Source organism: Passer domesticus, chromosome 6, assembly GCF_036417665.1.
Source record: "Passer domesticus isolate bPasDom1 chromosome 6, bPasDom1.hap1, whole genome shotgun sequence".
Lineage (NCBI taxonomy): Eukaryota > Metazoa > Chordata > Aves > Passeriformes > Passeridae > Passer > Passer domesticus.
This window is the reverse complement of record NC_087479.1, coordinates 43,765,034-43,790,279: the sequence shown is the minus strand read 5'-3', so window position 1 is coordinate 43,790,279 and position 25,246 is coordinate 43,765,034. Positions and strand designations below refer to the sequence as shown.

General features: G+C 39.6%; 1 protein-coding gene and 1 long non-coding RNA gene across 5 annotated transcripts in view; one reads left to right on the top strand and one right to left on the bottom strand.

Annotated features, from left to right (window-relative positions):
* Nucleotides 1-25,246, bottom strand: part of SLC1A2 (solute carrier family 1 member 2) — an 88,964-nt gene that overhangs the window by 34,736 nt on the left and 28,982 nt on the right. For all 4 annotated transcript variants that reach the window (XM_064425031.1, XM_064425029.1, XM_064425030.1 and 1 more), the window contains 2 exons: nucleotides 1,309-1,448; nucleotides 4-156 (listed from right to left, as the gene is read on the bottom strand). In XM_064425031.1, coding sequence (XP_064281101.1) covers nucleotides 4-156; nucleotides 1,309-1,438 — 283 coding nt within the window. In that variant the 5' untranslated portion in view covers nucleotides 1,439-1,448. Of the gene's footprint in view, nucleotides 1-3; nucleotides 157-1,308; nucleotides 1,449-25,246 lie in introns of those variants that run through there.
* Nucleotides 53-1,758, top strand: LOC135303337 (uncharacterized). The gene is made up of 2 exons (XR_010364804.1): nucleotides 53-183; nucleotides 616-1,758. It is a non-coding gene; the product is annotated as an uncharacterized LOC135303337 (long non-coding RNA).

Sequence of the window (25,246 nt, the reverse complement as noted above, 5' to 3'; positions counted from 1 at the left end):
TACCTGTGATTAAACTGGAGATAATTAAAGGGAGGATCAGCATTTTTAGCATCCGCATCAGTATATCTCCTGGGAAGGCTATTAACATGATGATGTCAGGGTCAATAGGTGTTGCTAGGCGAAGAAGACCCCCACACACTGCACCCAGGATGACACCTGGAGGAAGAACAAACAAAGAAGCAGGTGGGTATTGGAAGGAACTGCCTGATGTGGAGTAATGCACATATCTTTGAAGAAAACTTGATTCTCACAGCTCATGTCTTATACTTTTTGATGCTCTGCATCTTTCTCCTTGTGCTGATGTTCTCAAAACACAAACAAACCCCTCATCATTTATGTGGATAAAGTGATGAAACTTAAACCTTCTGCTCAGGATTGAGGCTGTTAAAGCATAGATTAGGAGGAAAAAATGCTATGTCTACCATCACAACATGATCTTTGTGAACAGGTATTTTGTGTTTACATCCAGTATGCCTTTTTTTCCTGATCCCAAGCCCACGTGTAATAAAACCAGATAGCAAGGCTTGTGTTGTGATTTGCAGCAACTATGACTATGAAGTATCTCTTTGATACAATGAAAAATGTATGTGTATTTAAAACTTTTTTCTTGGACAGCATCAGGTACACCTTTGAAAGGTGATTCAAGGCAAATGCTTCAGCATCATGGGGTTTTGCAAGCTGAAAATATGGGGATGAAATTTGCAGCTCAAGAACAGTTGCAGCTGTTTTTTCAAACAATAACAAGAGTATGTCTACAAATTTGCTGCATATGGCTGTTGGACTTTCAGTGAAAAAGAAACCGGCAAAGAGCCAATGAACCACAATAAAATGTCAAACTGTTCCATATATGGAAGCTGCTAAAGCCAGAGGCAATATTCAGGATGAGATCATGGAGTGCTGGCTTACAGCTACAGAAAGGGAAGACAAACCTTAAAACCAGTGAAGTGTCAATGGAGAGATAAAAAAGAAAATTTTGAAGAGTTTTTGTCTTTTGTTTTTCTTTCTCCAAATCGCTGATAGAAAAAAAGTTTAGCACATTCACTTCTGCTGGATGACACCGACCTGACTGGCCTTGGGGTTTAAATCCATACTCCTTTCCAAACCAGATACCTCAGTGGTGTGGATTTATTTGCTGTGTTGTGTCAGGAATACCTTGCTCACCAGAACCACACAAGCAGTGTCCATAGGCATCCTATTTACTGTCTGGCTGTTCAGCTGGAACAGCTGAAGGCCACAGACAGGAGCTGTGGTGCCACAGGAACAAATGCAGGTACACACAGAGTGTCCAGAGCAGCAGATGTAGCTTACCAAACACAGTAAGAGTCAGGAGCAGATTCCTGTGGAGGGACTGGCAGAACTGCACACATATGTTCCTGGATCTGTGCTCCACTGGATTTAAATGACTTTCATGCATCCGGACTTCTACTTGCTTAGGCATATTGTTGGCACTGGAATAAAAAGTGAAAATCAAGTAGAAGTTATAGCATAAGATGCCAAAAGGGAAAGTCTGGATTACTTCCATCATATATAACTGGGGAATCTGACGCATATTCCACCACCTCCCACATTTCATAAACACTGCATATTTACTGCTCTGAAGAAGTCTCTGAAATGGCAGTGTTGTGTCCTTCTAAAGGTGTACCTTCACAGTATTTTTTGTAGTTATTTCTCAAATGGTAGAGATACAATGAGAATTAATTCACTGGACATATCATCCCAAATATTTCAAGAAATAAACTATGGAGCTAGAAAATTGAGTTTCCCCAAAGACCATGGCTGCTTACTTAAGTAGAAGAGACAGCCGAAGAAGAAAGTTTTTATTAGCAGGAAAATGTAGATTTTACTACCTTATTTAATTCCAGCTGAGGATAGTAGTTTAAAAATTAGGATTATTTTGCAAAAGAAAGCATTCAATAACATTTTGCTCAGTCTTTTGAAAACATTTAATTTCAACATTAACATTTTATTTTAATATAATCAGAATGCTGAGGTCAAGAGAATACTTTAAACTTGGTTATAATGAGACTTGAACAATTGCCACTGAAAATTAGTTAGAGAACTATGCATTTCCCAAGAAAACCTTTGGCTTCATTGAATTGGCAGTGCTTAGAGGAAAAAGTTTTTTCTCTAGCTCTGGTTTATATTGAGGAAGTGTGTAGTGGGTTGATGCTGGCTGGATGCCAGGCACCCACCAAAGCTGCTCACACACTCCCCTCTGCAGCTGGACAGGGGAGAGAAAATTTAATGAAGGGCTTGTGGGTTGAAATACAGACTGGGAGAAATCAAATGCCATCATGGGAAGAACAGGCTCACCTTGGGGATATGAGTTAAATTTATTACTATCAAAGAGCAGGATAATGAGAAGTAAAATAAGTCCTTAAGAACACCTTCCTGCCACCCTTCCCTCCTACACCAGTGGTGCAAGGAGACAGGGCACGGGGGCTGTGGTCAGTTCATCACCTGAGGCTTCTCCCAGTGCTCAGGGAGAGCAGTCCTTCCCCTGCTTCACCACAGCGTCCCTCCCACAGAAGACAGTTCTCTGTGAACTTCTCCACTGTGGTCCATCCCACAGGCAGCACTCCTGCCAAAACTGCTGCACTGAGTCCCTCCCACAGGCACAGAGTCCTTCCAAAACTGCTGTACCATGAACCCCTCCCATGGACAACTGTGTCCCTCCCAGGGTTGCAGTGTGGGTCCCTCTTACACAGGGTGCAATCCTTCAAGGACAGGCTGAAGTCCTTCAAGGACAGGCTGCCTCAGCATGGGAACAGGCCCCCTCTCTCCATGGGTCTCCCATGGGCTCACAGCCTCCTCTCAAGCATCCACCTGCCTGGCATGGGCCTCCTCCATGGGCTGCAGGTGAATCTCTGCACCCCAGTGGGTCCCCATGGGCTCCAGGGCCTCACCATGCTCATCAACACTGGCTCCTGGCTCCAGTGGCTGGAGCACCTCCTCCCCCTCCTTCTCCACTGAACTTGGAGTCAGCAGAGTTGTTCTTCTCACATGTTCTCACCCCACTCTTCTCTGGCTACAGTGATATCTGTGCAATAAGTTTTGGGTTTTTTTTCATTTTTCTTTAATTTGTTATCACAGGGGCATTACCACCATTCTTATTGTCCCAGCCTTGGCCAGCAGCACATCCATCTTTGGAGCTGCCAGGGATTGGCTCTGGGGGACATGGTGGAAGCTTCCAGCAGCTTCTCACAGAAGCCACTCCTTCTCCTCCCCTGCTACCAAAAGCAGGCCATCCAAACCCAATAGAAAGTGATACACACATGAGTGCAGGACTGCAAAAGTCATGTCTCTAATTTTCTCAATAGCTGAGAAATCGTTAGCAGTAGACTCCCTTTTTATATACAGAATATTAAAATGTATTGGAAAAAAAATTAAAGTACTACTATGAATCAAACATTTTCCCTAAATGGTAAGGCTATGTAAATATGAGAAATAGGTAATGAACAAAATTTTTATTATCAAGAAAATTATACTTTTTGAGATCTGGTCTTATGCCAGATTAGGATAAGATCTTAGAAAATCTTCCTCTACAACAGTTTACAGATGAAGTTTACAGATGTCAAACAGGTCTGAAAAGATGTATGAAGTTTCAGTGTTCTCAGTACTGAGCCTTCCCAATGAATCAAAACTTTTTTTTTTTATATTGTACTACTTGTTTTCTTTGTAAAGTTTTTCAACAGAAAGTTATTAGACTTGTAATATGAATCCAGTCATTTTGATGCAAATATTTCTACAATTTTCCCTTTAAAACTGAAATTGAATTTTTTTCCAATACACTCGATGGTTAAAAAAATAGCACCACTTGAAAATGCATTAGAGAATAGTCCTTCTTCTCCTTCTTAAGGGGGAAAACCCCTCCAAGTGTTATAATCTTTATTCTGCAATTTTTAAAATATTTCACAGCAGTGGTCACAACAAAATGTGCTTCTGACAGTGAAATAACAAAGAATACCACTGCACATTCTGACAGGTCAAGTGTGAAGCTTGCCTTCTTCTTGAAGACTTACCCATGAAAGTATCAGAGATACACAAGGATTAGCCAGGGGATAATGTGCAGAACTTGAGGAATTACAGGAAAGATGAGACAGTGTCTGCACTTTTCATGCACATGGGCCCCAAAGCCATGAAATCACAGGTGGAAATGTGCCAAAACCCCAAGGAACTTGGGATCTAAACTTTGCAACTGAGGATTACAACTAGTTTCACTTGCATTCCAAACATGAATATACAACTTGTTCTGACCTATTATTCACTACAGGTTAATTATGTACTCCTCAGAAACTCTGAAATATGGACAGCTGAAACTAATTCAAAAGAAAACCGTGTAGTCCTGCTCAATAGTAAATAATTGGGTGGAACTGAAATGGATCAGTAAACAGAAGTACTTGATGATTTTACTTTGGGCTAATCTTAGTTTGGTTTCCTGGAACCTTTTCCACTTTTCAAAGTTTTACACTCTCCATCTACTTCAAGATTGTAGGTGAACCTTCAGCATGGAGTGAAATTCTGATAAGTATGGGCTTTTTAAAGAAAAAAACAGAGTAGGAAAATATGCTAACTGTGCACCCATGTTACAAAAAGTGATGACAGGTTAATATTAGAACATGAAAAATGGTACCATAAAGGAGTTAGCACTGCTTTTCAACAATGATATATTTATCACTGGACCAGAGAGGAAGTATTGTTCTGGGCTTTTGACTATGTTGTGGGAGGAGAGGAAGAGAAAAAATAGTGAAATATAAACCTTTTGTGAAGGATAAGGGAAGCTTCTTGTGCAGCACATGACAAAATCAGAATTTTGCAACAGAAATTTTCTATCCAATTACTAGAAGAGGAAAATCTGTTTATCTCAGAGTCACGGAAATTAATTTTCATCTTATGGACTGAGACATCCTCTTGTGCTGGTTTTGTACCTCTATTTACATCTTGTAAATGATATTTGGCTCCAGAAGAATGCAGGAATTTTGCATCTCAAACCTGCAGTCACATGATGAGATAACTGCAGGAAGTGCCTGTTGAAGTCAATGGAAGATGCACAGATATAAGTCAGGGCAGAGTATGGCCCCTTATGGACCAGATCCCCCTGGATCTGTTCTACTCCTCTGCCCTCTCCCACTGACACTGCATGCTCACATGCACAACTGTCTTCACACCCTGAAGGCCACAGTGCCATGCATAAAGCATTCAGGGAAGGGACTTAAACGTATAAGCCTTTCTTCTGCTTCACATTTTCATGCTGATGGAAAAAAATGGATGCATGACGGAGTGGAGCTTGACTACACTCCAGCTCATGGGCAGTACTGTACTCAAGTACAAAGCCAGAAGTGTACCAACAACCAGAGGCCCTCCTACACATCTGAGCATCCTTAATTTAATTTCAATGTTAATGGTACCTCCGTACATAGGTGAGCATCACAAAACAGTGAAGAATGCATTTTAGCAGCTCTGATCTCTCAAACATGAAAATTATTACCTTGGTTAAATAAATCTTTGTTCCATTGTGCTGAGCTCCTGTGGTAGGTTGTTCAAACAAAGGGCCCATCCTGAATGCTTATCTGAAACCCATCCGACCAAAACATCTTTTACTCTAACTCCACTGAGGCCAGAACATAAAGACATAAATTAATTCTGCTCATTATTTTCTTATGTCATTATGACAGCAGCCAAACAGCTAAGCTCCAAAACAGCTCCACAGAGAGCTCATAAGTACAGAGACCTTCAAACATGATAATATTTACTGCTAACTACAGATGCTTAATAACATTGACAGGATTTAAGAAAAATGAACCAAATATTGGAAAATAAGTAGGCAAGCAGTCACATGAAACAGCAGATCACACCAAACAGCACATACCAAGAGCTAGACATATGTTGCAGCTTTTGAATAATTTAGCAGGATGTTCTGCTTAGCTGTCACCTACCCTTCTCCCTTTTGAGGCTTTCCCTAGAAAAGAGAGAAACTCCTTTGAGCCAAGGAGATTTGAATTTTATTCATTTAAGTAGAGCACAGAACTGTCCCAATATTAACAGTCTGTATTTTCACTGATTTCAAATATGCTTTACCCTGACAAGGTGATACATAAGTGAATTAATATAACTTAGTATTAGAATTAACTTCAATTTTATTCCCTTTTAACCAAAGAAACAACCTCTTCTCTGAATAATCCAGATGTTAACTATTGTCCCTCATCGTCACAATGCACACAAAGTACACGAAAAAGAATCTGTCCATAAACATTTGATTTACATTATCTAAATATTTACAGATAGTTTTGCACATAAAATATACAGTGCCATATGAGATAATCTATTTATCTGCACTTTTGAGGCTGCAGTCTGTTTGTCTTGCTGGTTGCTACACATAATATGCCAAAATGCAGGAAAATAATTTATTAAAGCACTAAGGTTCCAAGTATTTTTTCATCCTATTTCCTCCTAAAGCATTTTCCTTAGGTTTTGTCTCAGTTCCCTCTGCACTAGTCTGCTCTATCTCTTTAGCTTTCTTTCTTGTATTCACACTGAAGCTTCTAGAACTAAAAGGGGGGGGTGCTGTTTGCTTTTCCTTTGCTGCCATATGTAACACTTTTCCTCACAAAAGTTAAGGGTTAATGATTTACACAGTGCTTGAGTGACAATGCCCTTTTATTTTCAGTCAGTTATGGGGAAAGAACTCTCTGTGTCCCAAACACTCCCCCATCTTGGCATAAATCTAGACTGCAGACTAGAGGGGAAAAAATAATCTTTCATTTAAATGAAAAATGTAAGCAAAGGCCATAACACAGCTAGTGAAAACAGATTCTGGGAACAAGGTAAATTAACAGAGACCATGTTTATTCTGTTCAAGGTATTTCAGCTCTGTCAATTAATCAAGCAGGTATTCTCAGTATAAAAGTCTGCTTTGTTTTGGAGCAATTACTTCAATTGAGGTAGCAAGAGCTGTTCTTGAGAAAACAACCTTGGACAGACAAGCTTAAAATCGGGGTTTAAGAACTTCTCTGGAGCTACATGTTTATTGTCAGACCAAGCACTGGTCTCTTCTGAAGTAATGGGTAAACAGCAGCTACAAAAGCCCAATTGTTCCTAGAAGGACTGTTCTTCTTAAGGAAAGAAGAAAAAAGAGGAGGCACAGAAAGCTGAACCAGCTTTTTGGATAAAAAGTGAATGGACTGCAAATCTTGTCTTGCCAAATTCGTCGTACTTAGACAAGTGGTTCAAACATGTTGGAGCTGAAAAGCCATGGCAAAAGTGGTCTGATGAAGTTTGGAGAACAGCAACCTTGGTGATTCCTCACTGAGAGAGCTCCTCCTAGCAATCAGTGGGATTGCATAGGAATAAATGAGAGCTCAATATGCCCTGAAGAATAGTTGCTAGCAGCTAATCTCTCCCCCTTTCCCTGGAGAGACAGTATAACATTAATTATTAAGGATAACATTCTGTGTTTGAGACCTGAAGAGGGAGTATGGATCTGCTCCACCCCATGATCAGTTTACTCCTGACTCATATGTAGGAAAGGGCCTGCTCTGGTTGCTAGATAAAAGACAAGTGACTAGAAAAACATATGGAACATCACCAGAACAAAAGGGATTTCACTAGCTGGATGGAAGGAGTCCAAACTGTTTGTCACAACTCTTTTGAAATTAGGGCTCAAGCATGAGCTCACCAAGAAACTTCTAGTTTGAGTGCAAATAGTGTTTTCAGCTGCTTAATTATATCACAACAGCTGCTGAGCTGCTTTAGGGAGACAATTTTATATCATTCTGCTGTGCCATGCCATGTGCTAAAGTTTGGGGATTTCATTTATTATATTAGATATATTTTTCAAACCACACTGGAACTCGTAAAGCTCAGCATGCAGAGCCAAAATATGACAGGCCATGCAGGTGAAACAGCTGAAATATTTTTATTGTGGAAAACACACATTAGCTTTGGCATCACTCCTGCTATGTAATGTTCAGTTTTTAAATGTTGCATTATATATCAGTAAAATTATCTAGTCATGTTTCAGGTCCTGCACAAAAGTAAAAAAAGTGCAAAACCAAACAAAAAACTTCTACAAACAAGAGTAACATAAGCTTTAGTCTGCAAAAGAGTTTATAGTAACAAGGGTTTTAAATGGCTTGCTGCTGCTAAGCCCTTCTATTGAATTTTAACTGCATTGTGTAGGCTTTTTTCTTATTATTTGTGAGACATTAATGAATTCTGAGGGGAGATTTACTATGGACCCTGATTTGGCCTAGGGATTGGTATTACAAGCAACACCCTCAAGTATGACTTGCCTTTTTGTATCAGGAAAAAGAGCTTTTCTCCCTGGAACAATTTAGAGCCATGTTGTTTCCTCTGAGTTATCATTTACTGCACATTCTGTGAGTTTAATATAGTCATGAGACTGAGTATAATCACAAGCATATCTGAACAACCAGGGGATCACTCCCAGCCAGCATGGTCTTATGAAAGGCAGGTCCTGCTTGACCAACCTGATCTCCTTCTATGACAAGGTGACCAACTTAGTGGATGAAATAAAGGCTGTGGATGTCATCTACATGCACTTAAGTAAAATCTTTGACACTATTTCCCACAGCATCGTTCTGGAGAAGCTGGCTGCTATTAGTTTGAATGGGTGCATTGTTTGCTGGGTTAAAAACTAGCTGGATGGCTGGCCCAGAGATGGCTGGAGTTAAATCCAGCTGAGGGCCAATCATCAGTGGTGTTCCCCAAGGCTCAGTGTTGGGGCCAGTCCTGTTTAATATCTTTATCAATGACCTGGATGAGTATTGCCTCAGTCAGTTCACAAATGACACCAGGCTAGGTGGGAGCATTGATCTGCTGGAAGGCAGGAAGGCTCTGCAGAGGGATCTGGACAGGGTGGATCCATGGGCCAAACCAACTGCATGACAGAGGGCTGGGTCCTCCCCTTGGATCACAACCTCAGACAGTATAACAGGCAGGGGGTAAAGTGGCAGGAAAACTGCCCAGCAAAATAGGACCAGGGAGTGCTGGAGAACAGCAGCTGAACGTGAGCCAGGGTAAGGCCAAGTGTGTGCCCAGGTGGCCAAGAAGCCCAATGGCATCCCGGCCTGGATCAGCAACAGTGTGGCCAAAGGACAGGGCAGTGATTGTCCCCTGTACTCAGTACTGATTAGGCCACATCTTGACTCCAGTGTTCAGTTTCAGGCCTCTCACTATAGGAAAGACACTGAGGTGCTGGAACATGTCCAGGGAAGAGCAGTGGAGCTGGGGAAGGGTCTGGAGCATGAATCTTGTGAGGAGACACTCAGGGAGCTGGGATTGTTTAGCCTGCAGAAAAGGAGGCTCAGGGGTGACCTTATCACTCCCCAGAACTGCCTGAAAGGAGGCTGGTGCCAGGTGGGGGTTGGTCTCTTCTCCCAGGCAACTACAGATAAAACAATTAAAATGTCCTCCCATTGCAGCAGTGGAGGTTTGGATTAAAAATGTGGAAAACTTTCCTCACCAAAAAGCATTGGAACAGGCTGCTCAGGGAAGTGGTTGAGTCACCACCCCTGGAGTTAGTTAGTGTAGATGTGCTAATTAGGGACAAGGTTTGGTGGAGGAGTTGGCAATGAAGGTTTAACAGTTGGATGCAATGATCTTAAAGACCTTTTCCAACCTAAATAGTTCTATGATGCTCCAGTTATATATTCAAGTGGCTGGTCAGCAGCATCATTACTGAACCTGAGAAGAACAGTGGTCCGTGCAACCTGACTTCTTACTCTGATTTAGTTATCAGTTACATCTCTTTCTTCTAATTTTTTGAAGTATTGTTCCATGAGATTATTTAAGAAAACAACTCTTCATAATCTACCTGAGTTTGCAGTCCTTAAATTTATGCTACATTTGTTTGTGCTTTTAAAACCCTGTTAGAATAGTCATGAGATTTGTACTCATTAAAGTGCTTCCGTTAAGAGTTTCTCCAGCTTTTAAATCTGGCTTTGGAAGCTAAATTGTCCTGTAGAGAGAGAGTAGTCTGTACTTGACAGCAGGTGCAAAGGAAAATGAAATATAATGTCACACTAATTTTTTACAAGTGTATGATCCTTTTTTCCATATCTATCCAGGTCTTTTCACAAACATATAAATCACTGTGGAAGAGAGACTTTTGAAACCCTTCAAGGTTTCTTTACATTTGACTGACTAATATATTGATTAATTATTTATTAACTAGGCTGCAGCAATACATCTGAATAAGAGAGGTAAAGATGATGGATCTGCCAGGCAGGAATTCTTTTCTATTCATAATCACACATCCTGTGTATGGCCACATATATGACTTTCAATAATCTCTTTAGACAGACCACAATGCATGGATAATGCCTTTTCCTATGCTCAGTTTTTTTTATTGACTTGCAGCTTAGATTTCGTGGAGCATTTCATAGCATGTTGAGTGGGAAAGAATATTAGTCTCTATGGAGAGATTGTGAACTGAAGTTCACTTTTCATGGAACCCTGCACCATAAACCATATGAGGCCAAGAGATCACATTGAATCATGTGGATTTTGTTAGAAAGAAGTGTATTTTATACAGACATGAATGTATCTCCATACCTAGAAACTCCAGGATAACACCTAGGTGTCAGAAATTATGCAAGAGAGAAATTTCTGCAGTAAGTTGCAAAAGGGGAGATGTGTAACACCACCTGTACTCACTGCATGGTGGGCCTGATGGAAGTGAGCCATGGGAAACTTTACAGGGCTCCTTCCATGGGGCAGCTGGGCAGTGCCTTTGGAACCCTGCAGAGCATTGCCTTCAGCCATCTCCTACCTAATCTTATGAAAACCTGACCTGAACACCTCAAAGAGAGTATGTATTGGAGTGTGTGAGTTAACTGAATCTGATTTAAGTGTCGTGACAAAGCCTGATGGAAAAAGATTCAGCTACAGTTTGTAAGAACAAAGCTAAAGCAGTTATTCAGACCTCACATAGACAAGTGTCTTTGTAGGCTTCCACAGTCCTTGGCAAGATTCAGGTTTACTCTGTATTTCAGACTTTAGAGGGATATCAGTTCCATATGCAAGAAGGACTACCAGTTTGTTTCTTGTTTGGAATAAACAAGGTGGATTTCTACCTCCAGGGATTCTATTCTATGCACCATTCAGAGTCTAAAGCAAGAAAGTGTGGTTTAGACCAGACAGTATAATACCTCCCATAAAGGTGATCATTTATTTATGTAATAATGCACATGTGGAGTATCTGCCAATTTGCTGATAGGGCTTTATAGTGGTGTAACAACCTGGGACTGTGCATGCTTCATTACCCAAGAATTATGTACTGAGGCTGAGATGAAGAATTAAGGATGAATCATATTATTATCATCATAGCAAATTATACAATAACAGTGTGCTTTGTGCAAAAAGTTCTTTCCTTACATCCTCAGAGACTCTGAAACAAGTAAAATCATGACCTTGCATTTGCTTCTGCTTGGGCTGTGCCAGGCAGCACAAAGAAAAAGGCTATGAAATTACTGGGGATTAGCATAGTTTTCAAGGGTACTGAGCAAAGATTAAGCCAGTGAGAATGTGAGAAGACCAGAAATGTAGCAGCTCCTAGACATGCTGGCTAGGGACAAAAAGGAGTAGAAGAGTGGGGGTTTTGTATAATTTGGAATAGTCTACAGAAAGAGAGACTGATCAAGGAGCTCTGATTGAGATAGACAGTAAGAATTAATTTGTCATAACAAGGGGGAAAAATGCAGTTTTTCATATTATTTTATTTCTTGAGTAATGGCTCTTGAAACACTTTTTTTCCCTGATGTAAATTGTCACAGGTTTGTGACGGCAAGTGGCTACACCAGTGATTTTTGACCACATCACTCACACAGAACAAGTTTCTAGTGGCCATGTAACTCCCCCTCACCATGGCTGAATTAGTGCATCAGAACTCTACAACTAAGCAAGTCTTGAAAAAATCTGAACAGTTATTACCAGTTATCTAGATATCATTGAGGATAAAAGGATACTATCTCAATTGCTTAGTTTATTTTTTTCACCAAATCTGCGTGTTACCTATTTATATTAAAAGCATGATATGTATTAATGAGAAGAAAAAATATAAAAAATTAGGAAAACTCTCTATGCCCATCCCTTTATGACTGTTGTTATCTACTTTGAAAATTCCCTATAGTTTTCATAGCTGAATGAAAATGCCCATCTACCCATCTAATGTCTCAGGAGTCTTACTTATGCTGTGCTGTAAAATTCCAAGTGATTTCAAAACAGCTCCAAAGTATATTCCAGCTAAGAAGAGTGACCACAGGTGTTACTGCTTTAACCTGCAAACAACAGTTTCCTCTCATACCAAAACTTTGTATTTCTTTTCCAATATGCTCTAGAAGCTACATATTCAACAAATTGCTCCTCAATGTACTAAAAGCCCTTTATGTTTTCTGAGAAGTAACTGAGTAGTACTAGGTTTGCTATGCACATTCAATCAGAAGACTAGAAAAATCAAGATTAAAAAACCCAACCATCAGAGCTACTCTCCAACAGCCAGTGGCAAAGGACTGAGACAGCTGACCTTTCACATTTCAATATTTTCCTCTAAACCCTGCAAAGTGCACAGGTAGATACAAGTAGATATTATCTGAGGCTTCAAATAACAAAAAGCAACTGAAAACGCACTAAAAAATGCATTCATTTCCACGAGATGTTTGTCAATGAGCCAGTCTGTAACAGTGTATCCAGCACTAATTCTGTTTGAAAACATTCCTCAGTGTTTCCTGTGGGGAAAAGCTCTCTTCCAGAAACTGTTGTGGATAGAGTCAGAAACTGCACAAAGAACAACTACTAAGAAGCCTACAAGAAAACAGTTGAACTTCTATGCAGAAAATGTCAGAATTTGAATTAGTGTATGAAAACTCAAAGTCCCAACTTGTTCCTACGTATCCTGATGGATATTAATTCTTCTCTGACTACAGATAATGGTCTTCTTTCTCAGCTGTTCTCCAAAACCTGACTTACAACAATAAAGCTAGTAATTTGATTACTGCAATCTCTGAGTGCCAGAAACCTCTATGAAAGTGCAGAAGTCTCATAGCATAACATTTTAAACAGATTGTGTTCGTTCACCAGTACAATATTACCTCACAGGGTGAAAAGAAAAAAAAAAAAAAGACATTTTAAGCTTTTTCTCTCACCTTATGACATACTTAGCTTTAAAGTGTCCCATTCAATAAACTTCTTGCCATTCTTTTCTCTTATTTCTTAGCTTTTCTTACCTAGAATGACTGCTTCTCTTTTAATGCAACTAAACTTTTGTTGTAGCCAGACATTCAGATTGCTTTCATCACAACTATTTCTCCAACAAAATTGCTTTGGCCAAACTGCTCATGCTCTTGAAAAACATCTCAACAAAAATTTCCTGGGCTGGGCCCTGAAAAAGTGAAGAAACTTCGTTTTGAAGACCTACTAACTCCCTGTAGTATATTAAAGAGATTACAGAAATCACATGTAGCATAACAGTCACTTGGGATACAGTTTGAAAAGAGAGCTTCGTGTGCTCCTTGGAGCAGTATTTGTGATCACACACAGCAAGCTTTGAAGAGTGCATGCCATCTACTGGAATCAAAAGGACTTCTTACAGAGGAAGTCCTGAAAACAGCAATGACTTTTACCCAGTGTAAAGCATCTTTTTCTTTGTCTCATGTGCCTTTGTAAGTAGGGTTTGGAGCCTTTTTTCATACTGTGCCTTTAAAATAAACGAAAAAGAATGGTAACCACACTTTGACCACAATCTTGTGAAAGGAGGGAAAAGTTTCCCATTCACATGAACCAATAATTTATTCTAGTAGCTCCATGAAATTGAATTCACATAAATAGGTTACTTGGATGATCTGCTTGTATTGTTCCCTCTTACCAATATATCAGAGATGTCTGTTAGGAAACTACATGCAGAAAACCCAGAGTATTAATGTGGGAAATCATAAATACAAAATAGGTTTCAGAAAGTAGAATATATTTCAGATTATGGACCTGAAGATGGGTGATTGGGTTGCTTTCTATCTTATACATGTGACACACTCAGGGCATGCACTGATCCATCAATGGATCTGCTTGTCACTCCCAGGTCTGCTTACACTCATTTTATAGCTGCAAAAGAGTTGAGAGAATGTCATCAACAACAGGAACAAGATTTCTTTTTAGCATTCCAAAAGTCTCTCTATCCTAACAAGGCATTTTCTTGAACACTTTATTTTTTCTTGCTTATTTAATATTGTCCACTGGACTGTAGCACCACTTGGAGTAGTCTTAACTGAAATAGAGTTGAACTTGCTGGTTCCTTTATAGAGAGGTGTTTACCTTCAACACAGAGCAGCACAGTCACTGTGCAAGTGTTGAAGACAAGTCTTTATATCCAAAACTTGTGAGGCTCAACAGCAGGTTGCATTGCTGTGAGCTGCTGAAGTTGGTTTTCTGCATGACACAACTACTGCCACTGCACAAGGATCCAAGAGCTTCTCTGAAAACTAGGATGGATTTTTTAACCATGGCCAAATTCAAACGTGGAAACTTGAATTTTTCTGTTAGTGGAAATTTAAAATGCTTAATTTTCCAGTTATTCCATGGTGTTTTGTTATGAAGAGTGAAGCAGGTAAAATTAGAGGGGTCATTTAACCGGGCTTGAAATCTCTGACACTGAGCAGCTCTAGATACCCAGGACATGACTATAAGACCAGCAGGTAGCACAGTATTTCCCAAAGTAGTGTCCTGGCATTCATTGGTCTGTGGGTTGAGGATTTCAAGTGTTATGCCAACATAAATTGTATGACTCCTTCAATACAAAGTTAGAACAAGGAACCAGAAGGACACACCACAAGCAATTTTTCCCATTCTACCTTGTGAGATTTATAATGCAGATTTCTTAAGGAGAGTCCAAGCCTAAAATGGCTTTTCTAAGATGGAACCTCTGTAGAACATGCTGTACAAGTAGAAAGCTTGCAAACCTTTAGCTTAAATTATATTCATCTACATCTCCAGTCATAAATTACAGAATGGTCTTAACCCAAACCACATGCACTATGTCTATATTTTCCATTGTGAATTCCAAAGCATATTATGTAAATATCATGTCCAGCAAAGGTGATGTATGGCAGGGTGCTTTAGTCCAAGGAATAGAAGTTTTATGCCCCATAATGAACTCCCATAAGGTAAATCCTAAGGCTTCTGCTGTGTTTTTACAGACATTTCTACTAAAGTCACTTGAATGTTTACCTAAAGTTGGAGCTATGGAAAATCTCACTCACTTTTGAAGGAAATTATTGCCAAGAAATAAAAAAAATCTCACACCACTAAAGGTCTAAGCTGTGGATGTCTCTACATGAGTTGGAAACAGGATAGTAAAACTGTGTGAAGCATGACACTGCTCAGCTGTCACTGGCTTGTCCCCAGGCCAACATGAGAGGAAATGCACACCACTGGAGGCTCACTTTACAACACATCACACCCAAACACAATCTTCTGGTCTCCTAATCTAATGAAAAGAGATCTCCTGGGACACAGCTGTGTGTTAACTTGGCAGCTCCTACACACGTCCTTAAAGTTAAGTACATGTTTATCTGGCTGGCTGAACTGGTCCCTATCCACTGAACCACAGGAAAATACAGCCCTAGAATTTACTAGGCAACTTCTCATAAAAAACCCCAATTTAAAATGGAGTTTTAAACTGAAAACAACTCATGCCTAAAAATCAAATTATAACTAATGGCTGTACTTATCCTAGCTTATCTTTTTAATGATAACCAAATATTAGGTTTCTAAGTATTTATGGACGTTGAAGCTAATACGGCTTTGAAAGGGCCTAATGATTATTTTTATTATATGCAGGTCATGTAGAAAATTCTATTTAGTTAGGAGGATTTAGGGAGACTTTAGCTTATATTGCTTTTATTTATTGCATTTGTATTTAGCTGCTTCAAAGCTTTAATGGCAAAGGACACTTGAAACAATGATTCATTGCCATTGTCCTGCTGTTTGTAGCCAGCAGTGAGCTGGAGTCCCAGCTGGCCATACTGCTGCTGATTCCTGGCACTCTCAGTCAAGCTCTGGCTGTCAGTACAGTGACCACAGGGGTCCTCAGTGCAAGCCAGTGCATGTCTTGATCATCCACATTTACAGCTTCTTCCTCATCAGCAGACTGTTCCTTCAAAAACAACAAGGGGGAGAAGCAGCCACAATGGACACACTAAAATACACTGGACTAGTAATGCTATGGTTGTGTCCATTTAATCATGAACTGAAATTATGATGCAAAGTTTTATAGCACCTTATAGCAGGTGCTTTAAGGTTTGTGAAGAAATTGCTATTAAAAATCCACAGAGTACATGACCTAGCTTTGCATCCCTGCAAACAATACAGTATGTGCTACTTTAATTGCTTGTCTTTGGCTACATATTTAGTATATAGATTTAAGTGAGAAGATTTTAAATGTTTTGCACAACAAACCTAATTGAAGAAGCATTCTCTTCAAATGCTCTTTAAAACTCTGCTGCCCTACCCACGTATCCTGCAGTTCTATTTCTGGCACTTTTCTGCCAGATTAATTAACAGGTAACACCAATCAAAGCACAAAGTTTGTACTACTGAAATATTTAAAAAGTAAAACCTAAGTTAAAACTATAGGTTTTCACAGTTGCATTTACTGTAACACAATTAAACAGCTCAGTCTTGCAGCTCTTGAATCCCTTAACTCAGATTCTTCTTCTGCTAATGTTTCTTAAAGCAATTGGTGCAGCCCAAATATCCCCCCACTGCTCGATGAGTGGCCAAAGCAAACGTCTCCTGTGACCTTTTGGCCACTGCATCCTTCACATGGCACCAGTCAGAGAATATTTCAGAATACAAAAGTGTCCCTTAGGACATTTACACAAGCACTGTGACCATCCCCAAAAATGCTGAGCAAGCTCCTTCAGCTGATAGAAATCAGAAGATTCATCAAAATCAAAGTATTTTCTCTAGAGAAAATATCAAAAGATTAACTCTTGAAGAGCAGCCCTTAGCATTTTCTCTGACCAATTCCTCTCCCTGTCATCTCCTTCATCTGTCCCCACTCCTCTCCTCCACGGCAGCAGGTGGCCATTCCCCATTCCTTGCTGTCCCCCATCCACCTGCCTGCAGAGAAACTCCAGCTGTGCCATGCTGCACACGCAGGCAGGCTTCCCAGAACTCAGGTAAAGTCACCTTCTAGAAGTGTATGAGAGTGACATTTTGAAAAATTTCAAGCCAGAACCAATGCATCACTCCTCTTACCAGAATTCCTGTATTTATTATATTTCCTGACAGGTTCACTTGAACCTTCAAGGGGCAAAAGCACAGTTTGTTTCAATTCCTTGCAGCAAACTCTCCCTACCAGCTGCCACAATGATAAATTCCATTGGAACAAATACTGTCTTCAGCTTTCCTAACATGTTATGAAGTTTTACTTCTAGCAGATTTCAGAAAGGTTTTGCTGGGCAGTTATGGCACTACCCAAAAAGAGAAAGATCTCTTCTCCCTCTTGCTACACAGCTGGAGTCTACTGGAGATGAATGGCCACACCTTTTGCTGGTAAAAAAATGGTGTGTTTTTCCTACAAGAAGGACTTTGTGAATTGATATATAGTCTCAGAAGGCAAACTGGGATAAAAGAAAATACAGTTTCCTAAGAACTTCATGGAGCTCAAATTTTGTCCCAGACTAATGTAAATTTGGGGACACCCATTAACTCCTCTATAGTTTTTGTATTCTGGGCTTTAATTGACAGGTAGCAATGAAATAATTTTATAAAACATTTTATAAAAGATTTTACTTCATTTTAACCTTGGATTTATTCCTATTCTGCCTCCTTCTTCAACAACTGAAGCTTAAAACACTTAATGGGAAAAAAAATCTTCAACTGATGTAGGAGGCCATGATTCTTTTTAGTAACCTGAACAGCACAAGGGCTCGATTTTGGAAGGAAGAAGACTCATCTGAAATGACCCAGGCAATCTGACATACCCACTTTTAGAGTGACAAGAGCTAGAAAATATGGTTTATGCTGAGGTACACTCCTTGCAGCTGTCTTGACTCCCCACAGTGGTTTGAGAGCTGGTGCAGACTTCCACAAGGCAGCAGAGGCTTGGGCAGAGCAGCACCTTACACCACTACTATTGCTGGTGCCTCAAGTCCAAGTTTCCTACCAGGTTTTGCCTTCACAAGGCAGGCAGCTGGTGAGAGCCACAATTAATGACCTCTGCATGTTTGCCTCTGGCTCTCTGCTTTAGCCATTTGATCACTTCCATGGCAAAGACTAGTACAGAATTTTTTTACACACATAACTTTTTGCCTGCATTTCAGTACTGCCTTGCTTGCTAATTTATTAGTAGCACAAATAATGACTCACAGGTGTTTTGCAAGAGATTATTTATAACAGGAAACACAGGTGTTAGATGAGAAAATACATTCTTCAACTATGGTTAAAAATGAACATGAAACATGAACAGTAAAGGGTGAACAAATATGGCACAGACAGGTAAGTGTGAAAGTATACAACAAGAGAGCAAAACTATAAAACAAGGCCTTAACCTCTTCTATTAATGTATGAAATCTGACCTTTGAAAGAAAATATAGAAGCTGTGCATTTTACTGTATATTTTTAACAAATAAAAATCTTCTCAGCATCTCCTTTTTTTTAGTTACTTATCTCTAGAGTCATGGAACTTGACTACTCACTCTACTAGCATTGCTTAGCACGAGTAATATCAAAGGCCACAGGATGCCAGAACCTGTTACCCAGTTTCCTGGGTGGTTTATATGAAGAAAAACCACACTATTCTGATTGCTGTCCTTCCTCTCACACATGCCTTGAGTTAAAAACAACTAGGTTTGTTATTGCACTTGCAGAAGTGTGTTACAGATTGCCTGGTATGATGAAATGCACACCTGCACTAGCAGAAAATCTACTTTAAAATAATTAAATGGAAATTGGTTTGCTTTGTTAACACAGTATTTTTATATTTTATGAAGCATGTTAAATTCAGCATTGTTTTTACCTTCAAATAAGCTTTATCTGTTTGTAGCATAAAAGAAGGTGAGAGCTGGGGAAATTCACCAGAATGTTACTACAGTTTTTAATGGTAAAACTACACACTTGGTATCCATTACTCCATAAATGAGTCTTCAGTCACTCATTTTGTTGTCCCTGGTAACATCTATTTATTTTGTTTCTCTTCTCATTTCCTGCTTTATATGAAAGAAGTGTTATTGTCATTACAACTGCAAAAGATGTAATTGAAAGGGGATGTCCTTTATTTTATCCATGTGTGTGCCAATAACCACATTTCAATTCCCTTTACTCTTACCTTGGAACATAAGAGGTTGGTCCTCCATGCCTCCCAGTGAAAAGCTTTTCTGCTTAAAAGAGTCTAAGAACAAAATAATTCACAGGTTTTCTACCAAGTCACTGAACTAGCATGTAACACTCTAGACTCACTTACTTCTTCTAGAAATAATAGCACTTCAGACCATTATTCTGCACAGTAATGTCCCAGACTGTTAATAAGCATCACCTAAAAGAAAGCTCACCTTCATGCTGAATCCTGAACTGTGTTTTTCCTCTTTATTAATTAGCTTTTCCAAGTTAAGCAAGGTCAGCACGTCTTTTTTTTTTGTCTCTCACTTGCCTGTCCCTTTAATCTCCTTATGTTTAATTTATTTTCTGAGCTGCTACCTCTCACACATTGAGAGATATATATTTAAACAATTTTTTTAAATGCCTCAGCCCACTTAGGAATTGTCTTGGGTTATTTTCTGTTTTTTTCTGTCAGGGGAGAGATTTCTTTCTCTTGGTTGAACAGGTGCATATGGGAGGAGAAGACCTGGCTCTATGAATGACCAAAATTATGAGTACATAAAGCTCAGCAATATCTTTCCCCAGGCGCAAAGGACTTTACCATGTGGGACATTACCATGTCTCTCAATTGCCTATGTACTCCTAATTCAGAGCTTAGTCAAAACTCAGGGCTTGAGAAAAATTCAGCAAAAGTTTGGAACACATTCCCATTTTAGATATGCTAAAACGAAGGCCTCTGATTACCTAAGGTCCACACATATTTTCATCTTTGTAAGGGACATTAACATGATTTACTCCTCCCATCACCAGACATAATGCTTGCTTTAGCCCAGGCTATTAAGAAGTATGGGAAACCATCTGGGTACCCCAATTACAGCTGCTCTGGAAAGACAGCAGCAATACCACATTGTGACAGTTTGATAGTCCAGCCAGGGGAGTTCTGATCTGAGTTTAGCTTGAAGTGATTGATTTCCATACAAGGAAAAGAAAGCATGCCCCAAGATCTCTGTCTGCACATTTGTTTCTCACACAGATCCTCCAGGCAGTTTAAATATCTGCTACAAAATCAGATTCACAAAATTACCTCAGTTTTCTTAAACTTCCTTCATCCCTGGGCCATATTTGTATGACAAATAAATGAAACATCATAGAATTCTGGAAACCCTATGTTTTAGTTTGTGACAGCATCATTAATGCAATTTAATGCTTTTCCTTTTGAAAAATAAACCCCTCAGCTGTTCAGCACAAATAAAGCCATATATATGTGGTCTTCATATGCTCTCTGAATAAAATATAAGCAAGAAAAATCCCAGGAGGTCCATCAAATGCAAACATGCAATACCAAAACAAACATGTCATCACTACTTGCCAAGATACATACTCATACCACCACTCCTTGGTGCATAACCTCAGAGAGCAGCTAAATTAGCAGTAGATTTACAATTTCTACTCTGCAGATTCTTGACTAGAGGTCACATTAATTATTACAAAGGTTGAAATGTGAATCTTTATACTGAAACAAAAAAAGAAAATTACAGCTGCTGATTTTGTTTATTCTTGCTAATATATATTTATTAAAGATACATATTATGAGCATCCATATAGCGGGTTGCACATAAAACCTATGAATTTTTTCCTCTCAAAAGCAAAACCTATTAGAAAATAAAAGTAAAGGAACAGTGGAAATGTTTTAGCAGCCTTAACATAAAAATGGTTACATAAAAAATGATAGTATTAGAAGTTGTTAAACCAGGTTAACTCAGGAAGAGACATAAAAATGAATGCTAATATAGCCAAAGTAAACTAATAAGCATGTTTGTAATCTGTAACAAACAAATAGAAGAACTCAAATTATATGTAATACAATAAACAATATCCCAGGTCTGCATCTTTGAACATTTTTTTCCCTAGCCATATCTTTCATTGTTGAGAAATATTAAAGGCATACAGGTTAGAAAATATTCTTAAATGCAGAAATGCATTTGCTGTTTCTCTAAGAGCTTTTGAAACTCTGCATTTGCAGAGTAAAGGTCCATAGGAATTTTTTTCACAGAAGCATGAGCAAGAATGCACCATGTAATGGGGCTGTATTCCAGTAGTATTTGACTGTGGACAGGAAAGGTGAAAACTCATTTGCAAGAAAATTATTCAACACAAAACTACAATCTGATGGTGAAACTTCCCCACCTCTCCTACAATTGCACTCCTGACTTCTTGCAGGCAGTTTCCTTCTCACATATTTCCTACACAAAGGTGAAGCAAAATAAATACTCCATATGTAACTGAAGGAAATGAACACTGAAAGCACACTACTGAGTTACATAATTGCAATCTGGGTCCTTCAAGTCTTTCTCTAAGCAGCTGTTGTGGAGAAGAGCAAAGGGGATTCAACAAAAACCAAAACTTTGGTTTCACCTGGCCCACCACTGCTTCCCAGAAAGGCAACAGAAGAACCCAATTTACTCATTCTATTCCATGGTCATTTTGCTGGATTATATGTTTTCTTGTAGTAAATGCTGCATACATTCTGTGTTTACTAGACTGAACCCACAGAATAGTTATGAACTCAAAACCAAACCAAAAATGCCAATAGCAATTGAGATTTTTAAAATGAAATATATGTTAAACCTCATGTAAGTCCAGCAACTTGAAATTCACACAGAAGATTGTGCTGGATGTAAACAATCAGAGTTTACAAAAACAGTGTTCAGTATTTTTATGCACTGTTTGCTTTTGCCTGCCTCCACAGGTCCAGCAGCCCAACCTATAGCCTCTTTTGAATATGAAATGCTTCTTACTTCCCTTAAATGTAGAACGGGAAAAAACTTCTAAAGAGGAATCTGGACAAAATAAACATTCACACTTCTCAGCAAAGAAGTTGTGAAATGACAATTGGTGTTGTGAAAGTGACCCTTAGCATAAAGCCTGCAGTGAATTTGTCCAGAACATCAACTCCCCCATGTGTCTTTTGCCAGCTGCTGATGAAGCCAGCATGGCTCCAGACAGTGGTATGAAGAAAACGTGAATGTGAAGGAAAGAGAATGAATAACCAGACTTTTCTTGTTTGTTGACATTTTCTACGAGCCAATATGCAGCCTTGTCACATCAGCCTGCATGCGGTGCTATTGGGGCAGGAGAGCTGTTCCTAAAATCCTTCACCAGAGGAGGATGTAGGACACTGCAGTGATGAGAAAGGTCTTACAGAAGCACTGCAACTGTATTGCCCTGAAGTCATACGAAGTCTGTTTTGCTCTGCAGCCAGTTTTCTTCCTTTTTGTCTCCCCTGGCATGGGCTGCGACACACCTGCTGTGCTAGACAGAGAACAGCAGCATGAGGAGCAGCAGCAGCAGCTCACTTGTGCCTTCACTCACCTAGAAGCAGGCAAAAAAGAAGCTTTAAAAAAACCCCCAGCTTTGTACTGAGGCATGATCCTGAAACTATGTCTAATGATAAGGAGACATATTCAGCTGAGGAGTTTTAGCATATGAGGTGGTATTCGAAGCAGGAAAAGTAACATCTGGCTAGCAAGGGCTTCTGTATTTGTAGAGATCTGAAGGAAGATTGGACATCTGGTCTGATCTTACATTGCCTGTAAGTTTCACAGTGCTTATGTATTTAATTCTTCTTGGTCCTTGCTTGGGATTTTTCCACCCTAATGTCTCTATGGTCTGAATTAACATTCATTTTTTACTGCCATCAGCCATAAAAAGGTGGTGGTGGTGTCAAATTATTTTTTTAAACAGCTGAATCTGCTGTACCTATGCCAAGCAATCTGTAACCAAAGTGATGTATGAAATGTGGGATAAAGACTCAAAATAAGGGATTATTAATAAAGAAATACAGAAGTAGGAAAGCAAACACCACAAACAACTTGAATGAATACCACCTTTGTTCTTTGCATATGCATGTGACTGTCCTAACTCCAGTTTCATAACTTTGCATTCTGACATAAAAGGAGTGTACACAAGGAAAACAGAAAGAGGGAAATTTTAATGGGAGCTATTAAGTCTTAAAGATAAGGACAAGACCTCATAAAGACACCTTCTCTTACTTAACTTTAATGTACAAGGGGAAAAAAACTCCCCCAAAACAAACTTCCCTGGGTACACTCAAACCTCAAATCTTTGAGGGGCACAAAGCATGCACTATTGTGCAATTAAAAGTGCTGGAGAGTACAAAATGTTTTCTATGATTCGTTTAGCTCCTGTTTTAATAATGCTTCAGGAGGTGCATCTGTGACTGGCACTCAGGATAAAGGTTAGCAGACAGCAAACAACATGCCCTCACTGTGGTCACTCTCTGTGCTTAGCTGCTGGTTTTTGCAGAGTCTTCTCTTGTTTGGTTACTCATAGAGAAATAGGTACTACCTTGATTCACACTTCAAAACTAACAGAAAAAACAAACATGAGGGGAAAACAACTGCTATTTGAAAATATTTTGCTAGAGTCTCTGAAACTCTGAGTTGATGTAAACTATTTCAAGTCTGAGTCTGCCCAGGTCCAGACCAGGTGAGTTCTAGAACTGACATATTTTGCTCCTGCAGACCTCTGTGGGTTCATTCAAAGGATGAAGAGATGACAAGAACGATGGTATTTACAAGGATGATTTTGCTCTGTTATCTACTTTATACACTTCTGCTCATGCCCATAGCAGAGTTTCACTCTGGTTTCAAAGGAAAAAGAACATTGAAAGATCTTCTTTATGCTCAGCCCTTAGAGACTGAGCTCAGCACATGGAGACTCAAGTTCTTGGGCTGTGAGCTTTGTGCAGCTTCCTAATGCTGGGGCCTGTACATAAGACACGGTGTCATGGTGTCACGTGCTTGTCAGAAATGATAATGCTAAAGGCTTTAGAAAAGGAGCCCGTCTGGTCACTCAGCCTGACCCAAACTGCCTTAAAGGTCATTCAACTATCAATGGATGCATCCCTTTTTGCAGAATGTCCTTTTCCAGGAGTCCTTTTCCTCAGCCAATAAAAAGGGTACAGACAGGAAAAGTAACTGAATACCACAATAATCAGAATTGATGATTGTCATGAAAACTGTATGAGATTTAGGGCATTTGACAAATTATAAGATATTATAGGAGTATAAGAGATTCAGATTATGCCACCCTTGGCTAGGATGGGCTAGGCCCCTCCAAGCCCCATCATGGCACTGACAGTGGTTGATTTACCTTCTCAGCCCACTGCATGCCAATGATCAAATTATATTTTGATGAAAAATCTAAAGCTATAGTTGTACAAGGTATCTTTTTTTTTTTTTTTTTTTTAATCAGGAGCTTCTTCAAAGGAAGCAGAAAGGAGCTAGAATGAAGGCCCCCATTATTCCACCAGCCAGCTGAGATGACCAGGTGTAGAAGGCAGCTCAGCATGCACCCTCCTACAGGGCTGAAGAGAGCATGTTTCCCTTGGATACAGCTCTCCAGAACTGCACAATCATCTAGAGCTGCACGGCTCTCACAGCAGAGGTTTGCTAAAGGTTAGACAAGTTGAGACAGAACCCACATCTCCTCTGTTCTTCTAAGTCTCCATGCTTTTGAACCTCAGCCAAACCATACTCAAGTTAATGGGGGATTCCTATTTCTTTTAGTGATTTTCAGAGAAAGCACTCAAACCTCGGGGCTGCCTGATAGGAGGATGTGAGCTCCTGGCTCTGAGCTACATGCCAGGAAAGATTCCCCTGAACAGGAAAAAGGAGCTCTCCCATTCCTGCTTTTGTAGATGTAAATCTCATTCATTACCTGTCTGTCCAAAAAGGTAGACTGACTAAACTGGTAGGAGCAGCAATTCTATTCCTGTCTAGTATAAAGTTATTCCCTACAATCTCACAGATACTAATCCATACTTTTCCTCCCTGTGACACATCTTCCAAAGACTTATACTACATTCCCCAGCTCAGTTTTCTCTAGCTCA